The 8,401-nt window shown below is 36.6% G+C and overlaps 1 protein-coding gene across 1 annotated transcript; it reads right to left on the reverse strand.

Annotated features, from left to right (window-relative positions):
* Nucleotides 1-1,765: 1,765 nt before the first annotated feature.
* Nucleotides 1,766-5,839, reverse strand: LOC142095374 (keratin, type I cytoskeletal 14-like). Its single transcript, XM_075178326.1, has 6 exons — nucleotides 5,669-5,839; nucleotides 5,463-5,545; nucleotides 5,189-5,345; nucleotides 3,368-3,529; nucleotides 2,243-2,368; nucleotides 1,766-2,002 (listed from the first exon to the last, which is right to left on the reverse strand). Exons 1-6 carry the CDS (start codon nucleotides 5,837-5,839, stop codon nucleotides 1,766-1,768), a joined length of 936 nt encoding a protein of 311 aa, XP_075034427.1.
* Between the last annotated feature and the right edge of the window lie 2,562 nt (nucleotides 5,840-8,401).

Below are 8,401 nucleotides of genomic sequence, written 5' to 3' on the forward strand. Positions count from 1 at the left end.
TAATGAAAATAAAACAGATGACATGAGGAAGAACAAGAACCAAATTCACTTAAATATGTCAAACAACAATAGCATAAGACATAAAGGGCGTGATTCATTAATGATTCATTTGCTATATGACAAAACAAACAGTATTGAACTTATGTGCAAAATAGAAAACTAATTTGCACCCTTTGCATTGTAACATGGTTTTCTCCTGGAGACTACTTACTCAATTTATACTTAACTTTCCTTAACATCATAATGTGTGCTAAACTGAGTAATAACAGTTTGTGACGTCTAAATAGTATGTCATATTCTCTCTACATATATTCTCTATAGATGGATCTCAAGGAGAATTCTATGATGAGTAAGCCATTCTGTGTATACGATTTATAATAACAGAAAAGCAAATCAATTGCACAGTATATTGTATGGTGATAACCACAAACTTCTAAACATTTAAGTGATTAAACTGGTGTATAAATTACATTTTTCACATTGATGTTGGATCTGCCAGGCAATTTGCAAGTGAACAAATACCGCAGTTCCTAAGAATCTAGTTTTTCTGTAATTAAATATATTTAGAATCTCTAGAAATACATATGTCTCTAGAATTAAAATAAACCTCTTCAGTTAAGCTTTAAACACATATTTACTACCGATTAGGCCAAACTGCACGTAATGTTAATGTTGTCTACTGAGTATGGTGTCCAGTGTATCTCTGTCGTGTCCTATGTCAATTAGAAGTTTTGCAGGAATGCTGTATAAGGGAGAGGTGTAGGAATACATTAAGGATCAGCCTGGAGAATGGAGAGATATGTCTTCCACAGAGTTTCTCCTGAAGATACAATTGATCATTAGCATGTGCTGTGATATACATGACTTCTTACATGATGAGTCTTCAGTGCATGATGAGATCCTGGAAATGGAAGAGAAGATGTGAGGAGTATTATAGTCTAGTGGTGATATAAGGCACACAGTGTCATGCTTGAGTTTGTCAAAAAACTTTATATGTAGGGTATATATTAACCATATGATGGTAGCAATAATTCAGGTTAATCGGTAATCAGATAGATTTATTTTTTCTAGTGGCAAAAATGTTTTAATGTGAACCCTGAAATGGAGATGGTCAAGATGTCTGCTTACTCTCATGAATTGTTTAAGACATCAAAGATCTTAAACAATTAGACTTTAATAGGGAAAATGTAAACTTTGAAATGTACCAAGAGAGTGGTACTGAGTTGTTACTAGAATGGACTATGAAATAACAGCATTCTGTAAATGTTCCCACCAGACACCACAGTCCTGCAAATGGTCAAACAAAGAATTTTCATGAGGGCAATTCCAGGAAGCGGTGTGCCCCTTCTTTATGTGCTTGTTGCTCAAATAGCTGCATTTTTGCAAATAGTCTAGAGAAGGCTAGTGTGTTAGTAAATGAGTCTAGATAATTACTGGCTTGTAGTGCACTATAGTTATCAAAATTGTTCTATTTACCTTTGGCTACTGAAAAATGCTCTCCAGATGTCCTGAAAAAGTAAAAAAAAGTATATAATAAATTGAATGTAAGAGAAGAAACCAGATTCAGAAAAAGGACAGTTATAAACGAATAAGATAAATCTGTTCCATATTTTTCTGAATTGCTGTAATTTAAATTATTATTCTGCATATTTTGAATCAACTACTGATATACATTTCTTTATAGAATGAGCACTGTCTACTGAGAAGAATCTGCCAAAAACATTAATATTTTTATTTATATTCAACCATTTTAATTCCTGATTTTCTACTTAAACACATACTGTATATCATGTCCATCAAGAAGGCGTTTGTAAGTGGCGATCTCCATCTCCAGGTGGGTCTTCTGGTCCATGAGGATTTTGTACTCATGGTTTTGACGTTCTAGATCAGATCGGATCTGTGTCAGCTGAGACTCCACATTGTTGATTAAACTTTGTAATTGGCCCAATTGGGACCCAAATGTAGCTTCTGTCTCTGCTAAAGTACCCTCCAGAGCAGATTTCTAGATCAATATAAAACAAGTATTATTGAAAAAAAAATTACTGAATAAAAACACAAGATAAAAAAAAATATTTGATTTCAACGATTCATCCTTTTTCTTTGTAATCCTGTCCTGTGTGTTACTAAAGTATTGTGCTGTAATTATTTAACTTTATAAATGACAGTATTTGTAGAATATTAATCTTTTCACTTGTGTATCTCATGATTATAGATATAATTGAATGCTAGAATAAAGACTTGCCATGCTCATCTGGTTCTGCAGTTCAATCTCCAATGTTTGGATGCTGCGTCTCAGATCAATGACTTCGGTTTGCACAGACTGCAGTTGCTCAGAGCCAGATGTGACCTCGCGATTCAGTTCTTCACTCTACATGGATGTAAAACATGACTAGTGATTTTGAGACAGGAAAACAGATACATTTGTATGAGAATACAATTAGTTCTCACTTGGGAGATTTGTTGTGCTGCTTGCCTCTAACCATAAAAGGGGAGTGGCTTAATGGGAGAGTTGGTGGGGTTTTGAACAAATATGGACATATGTAGGTGGGGTCTGGGTCTATCTGTGCAGAGATTGGACAGGACAGGGTCGGGTTATTTTGTCCCTCTTTCGGGATTCTGAATGTTGGAAACTATGCACCCTCACAACCTGTAAATGCGGTAATACAGAGCAATAAACATCAATATGGCTTCTGCACTTGCAAAAATGCACTATCCTATAAAAAACAGTATATAATATACATAAACTGCTACAAACTAGTATGTGACGGAAGAGCTCTTCATATATTATGGGTCTTCTAGTGGCTATTGTGTCACTCAATTGCTTTTGTCACATAATGTCACACTATTTCCTCACCTACTTTATATTTCTGTCTATTAGTATCTAAATGTTGAGATATTCATATAGAAGTGGAAAATTTACTAACCACACTATGTAAATCAAGTAGCACACTAAAGGTACACAGTATGTTTTGTGGAACTTTCTCTGTCTTCTTCATATTAGGCTTGTGTTCTACTACAGCTTGGTGCCAATACACAGCTGTATGTCACTTCCTATCTTAAATATAATTCCGAATGTATTTTAGATCCTTAGTGATAAATATGTATCACTGTGGAAATAATATTATATACTAACCCTGAGAATAAGTGTTTTGACATCCAGCACATAACTTTTTGCAGTGAATTGCACATTTCTGGAAATCGGTCAATGAGAGCTGTAGCTATGTAAATTTGTACATTATGTCTTGCATATATTATGTATGCAAGACATAATGTCGCAGCAACCACTTAACCAGGTAAATGTCATAGGCTATATCTGTAGAAAATGTAATAAGCTAATTCAATTTCATTCATAGAGTAAACAACTTACCCTTTGGCGGAACATTGTCTCCACCTCTCTTAGGTTCCTCTCCATCATGCCCTCATATTGTTCTCGAATCTCAGCCAATGTTCTATTCAGATCTACAGATGGAGCAGCATCTACTTCTACACTGATTCTGGCGCCCAGCTGAGCTCGCAGAGAGTTTGCTTCCTGGAAATAAAGAAATTGTAAAGTAGATGCTCTAATTATACTGCTACAATTGAAGTTAAAAGTGGCATATAGACATTAGAGGAAGAATAAAGAAGAACTATCACAGTTTTACAATAAATAATATAATTAATAATGAAAAAATGTTTTTTTCATGTCAGTAATTATTTAATATCACAAATGGCAATAAATATAAACTTGATATTGTGATAATCTCTTATTCTAATCCAGTTTATAAAATCAGACCCCGTCAGCTGGTTAGTCAACATGGGCAGTACGGTGGCTTAGTGGTTAGCACTTCTGCCTCACAGCACTGGGGGTCATAAGTTCAATTCCTGACCATGGCCTTATCTGTGTGGAGTTTGTATGTTCTCCCTGTGTTTGCGTGGGTTTCCTCCTGGTGCTCTGGTTTCCTCCCACACTCCAAAAGCATACTGGTAGGTTAATTGGCTGCTATCAAATTGACCCTAGTCTGTCTGTCTATCTGTGTGTGTGTTAGGGAATTTAGACTGTGAGCACTAATGGGGCAGGGACCGATGTGAGTGAATTCTCTGTACATCGCTGCGGAATTAGTGGCGCTATAAAATAAATAAATGATGATGATGATAATAAAGTGAAAAACTAGAAGCATAGATTTTAAAAGATGATGAAAGGAACTCAGAATCCAATCCACGATACTGAAAATAGATCCAACTCAACCCAGCATGGGGAAAAATCTGAACCTTTACCATATAATGTATCAGAATTGTTTTAATTTCCCTTGTCCTCCTTTATTATCCTTGTCTACAGTTGCTGTTACATTCTCCAAAATATTTTGGGCTCTATGTATTAAAACAAATACAAAGAAAAGAACAGATCATTCTGACTCTTTTCTCCATACTCCACTCTGTACAGCTGCTTTGCTTGGTCATCAGTGGGGGAAGTGGTTGGAGTGGAGTCAGGGTAGAGCTAAGTTGTGCATGTGCAGTAATGATACTAATCCTTAACGTGTTGTCTGTGTCACCACTCCCCTCCTTCATGCGCTGAAAACCAGCATCACTTCTAATGTGGTGGAGGTCAGCTCTTCTCTGATTTGGAGCAGTACTGTAGTATATGTAATTCAATTCTGCTCCAAACAAAAGAGAGCACTAGGGCTCTATGTACTTTAATTTATAATAATGTCTCATTTTCTGCAATGGTTTATATATAATTGTAAATGTAGGCCTTTAATGAGAATTGTTATGTGAGTAAAATACTCCCCTACACGTAACTAGTACAACCACAGTGTTCCCATGATTGGAGCCCCTCTAACTCATACTTGCAAGTGAGTATTTTTCACAATCTGAACTAATTGGGCAGTGAGAGTTTCATTACATAAATATTTTAATTCCATGGTATAATCTTAATGTCTTCATGACCACATACATAGGAGAATACAAATTAACATTTGGTGGGTTTTTATGATGGTATAAATATTTTTTACTGTGCAATAGATAACACCCCATGTTCAAATTTTACAAACATCAATGAATAATATTTCAGTTCACCTATAGACCTCTACACAATAACTTCAGATTCGTTGTTTTATTTTTCCTCTTTTGCTTTTGCTATCTATGTTTGAAGCAGGCTTTGAGCAGTAAAAATGATTTGTCTGTAATGTATCCAATATTAGAACAGTTTTACCTGCTCATGGTTCCTCTTCATTTGCTGCAGTTCTTGCTGAAGATTTTGAACCTGAACTTCCAGGTCACATCTTTCCCGATTCAGTTCTTCCAGGAGTATACGGAAGCCATTCACATCGCCCTCAACGCTGTTAGTAAGTTGGCGTTCCATATCATATCTTATTGCAAAGCAGAATACCAAAAAAACATTTACTATGACTTCCACCTTTGATGTGAAATATGACAGAATTTCCATAGGTTTCTGTTAAAGGACATCATGATGTTAAAACACCTACTTGTTTCTGAAGTCATCTGCTGCCAGGCGTGCATTTTCTACCTGTAGTACAAGCCGGGCATTTTCCACAGTGGTTGCAGAAGTCTGGGGAACATAGGCAACAGTTAGACAGTTCACAATAAAGACATACAGTATATTACATCACTATACATTAGTCAATATATTTCTTTTGTAGACCATGTAGATCATTCCATCCAATCCTTTTACCTGGCTTTGAAGCTCCTGAATGGTTCTGAAGTAGCCACTGAAATCAGGGAATGCACTTGGCTGATTTCTCTCATACCAGTCACGGATATTCCTCTCCAGTTGGGAATTTTCTTCCTCTAGAAAGCGAACCTTATCTAAGTAGGATGCCAAGCGATGATTTAAATGCTGCATGGTTTCCTTCTCATTGACATTGAAAAGACCATGACTGCTAAAATTACTTCTATGGCTATGATGACCACCATGAGTGCTTGCATGATCACAGGAAGCATGATTGGAGATGGAGATTCCTTTGCCTCCTGACCCCCCATGTACACTTGGGGCTCTGTAATGGCTTCCATGATGGAGTTTATGGGAAACTCCATGGTGTGACATGTTGAACCCTTTATGGTGAGAAATTTGGGAACCTCCATAGTGTACTTTTTTGGATCCTCCATGGTGAGTAATATGGGAACCTCTATGATGGACCTTTTGGGACCCTTCATGATGGATCTTGTTGGATCCTCCAAAATGGACACCATGACTTGAGATCCTAGGTAAATGGGAACTGACTTGACAGCTCGAATGTTGTGATCCAGTGGAAGAACGAAGGCTGTGGCTCATGATGACTGAATGTCAGGATTTACAGAAGATGGCTTAAAACTGTATCTGGCTTCTGAGTGTCCTCCATCCATTCTGTTCTTTATATAGTGAATACTGGGAGTGTTGCAGAAATTTAATTGCTATTGCTGGTGTTCACATGTGTCTGGCTTGTTGTGTATCTGTAGTTTATATGCTTTATTTTAGCATTTTCCATTAAATATTTTGTGAGTTTCTTTTAAAGCATCAGATGGTTTTACAGGTGCTTAAACATAATTTATTCTCTCTCTCCACCCTTACAATATAACCTTGGAAGTCAAATTAGTAGAAGCTTCCATGCACACATAAAATAAAGTGTTCAAAAGGTTGATGTCATAATATCATATAATGCAATCAATGTAATGCAAACAATAATCATGCTATGTGAAGATGACTAAATTTTGAAGTACTCGACTTTCTTGACTAAGACACAAGTGATTAGTGGAGCTGAATGCAGGCCATATTGAAAGATTTTTTCCAAAGCAAGCCAGAATGAGAACTTCCAGATATACTGTGGCCTCTAGGAAGTATGATATAGCTAGACAGTTTGGAAGAGTTGTGTAGCCAGTTTGGACAAAGAGCATTTAGAATTTTTGCCAGTTGGTTAAGGCTAGACTTTAAGTTTCCATAAATAAAAACAAAGTAGATTATAAAGCGCTAGATTATAAAGAAAATGATATGGCTTGGATGGATTGCTATGTCAGATAGGCATTGGGTATGGCATGTGGTTACAAAATATCGATATGAAAACAGGAGGGGTTTATTAACAATAAATAGTATTTAATCTAACAAAATATATAACTAAAATGGTAAAAACATAATAAAATAACACCATAAGGAACCACTTGTGCGTGAATCAGCAGTGGCTGAATGAGGATAAGAAATATATTCCAAAAATGAATAATTGAAAGGCTGTCCGTTTCATTGAGTCATTGGCGGCAGCCAGTATACCATAGAACAGTCAATGCCTGATTAACATGGGACGATCGATTCTTGCGACTAGTCCTTGGTGTTTGAAGTTCATTGCAAATTGGGTTGGCCATTTTGAAGTGGACAAGCTGCAAACTTCAGCCCCAGGCTGCTAAATAGAACCCCAGACTGCGCTAGAAGCATGAAGAGACAGTTTGACATTGCAACAAGCTGCAAAAAGCTGACGGAATTTGTCATTTTGGCACCAAAATGTACTGGAAGGGGATTATTGGGAAGAAGGGGAGGAGCCAAAAATTTAATGATGGCAGCTAGTGGGTTGTTCCTGCTTGCTGTGAGTTGCACTGTGTGATTGCTGCCTGGGATAATGAAGGATCTTCCCACAAGGAGCCATTGAGTGTTGTTGCCGGACTGTTGTCCTGAGGCATGTTTACAGCTAAAGTTCCAGATTTAAAAACCACCCTAGAAGGAAGCATTGTTGGAGTAAAGGAAAAGACCCTGCTTGCCACTGCCCATCAGATGTCAGCAAGAATCTATAAATACAGATAATTGTATTGTTTATTTTGCTTTGCTCTGTTCAAGTTATTAAAGTGAGACATCAAGCTGTGTTATTAAAAGCGCTAATCAGGACTGTAATATTGCTATTGACGGGTTATTTAAATTTTATCTGTAAGTTGACACATTGTGCAAGAGACAGAGAAAAATAATTTATCACAAGAATTTGTCTATATTGCATTAAAAGCTAGATTCTATTATAAAACTGCCTAAATGGTTGCTGAAAAGGGATTTGCAAGTTGTTTAACTCTACAGTTACTGGGAGAGATCTGCTTATTCCAGTAACCAGGGGCCTGATTCATTAAGGATCTTAAATGATCCTTAAATGATACTGCCTGTTTTTTTCATGTAGCACACACATATCAACTTTAAATTCCAGTGTATAAATAAAGCTATCAAGTATTTGTGTGCTACATAAAAAACAGGCAGTATTTAAGTTATGTGCAAAACAGAACACTCATTTGCACCCCTTGCAATGATTTAACATGGTTTTGTCCAGGAGACTGAAATAAGAATCCTCTTCATTTAAGATCCTTAATGAATCAGGCCCCAGACTTCTAAGTAAAGGTTGTGTTCCTTAAGGTGGAAATCGTTTATTGTGCAGAATTAGTGTTTCCTGCAGAGACCTCAGGAGTC

This window comes from Mixophyes fleayi, chromosome 6 (assembly GCF_038048845.1).
Source record: "Mixophyes fleayi isolate aMixFle1 chromosome 6, aMixFle1.hap1, whole genome shotgun sequence".
NCBI lineage: Eukaryota > Metazoa > Chordata > Amphibia > Anura > Limnodynastidae > Mixophyes > Mixophyes fleayi.

Coding starts and splice junctions, on each gene's coding strand:
- LOC142095374 (XM_075178326.1), bottom strand. CDS start 5,839: ATGCAGCATTTAAATCATCGCTTGGCATCCTACTTAGATAAGGTTCGC. Junction 3,530..5,188: donor TGAAGAGGAACCATGAGCAG/GTAAAACTGTTC, acceptor CTTTATTTCCAG/GAAGCAAACTCTCTGCGAGC. Junction 2,003..2,242: donor TGCAGAACCAGATGAGCATG/GCAAGTCTTTAT, acceptor ATATTGATCTAG/AAATCTGCTCTGGAGGGTAC.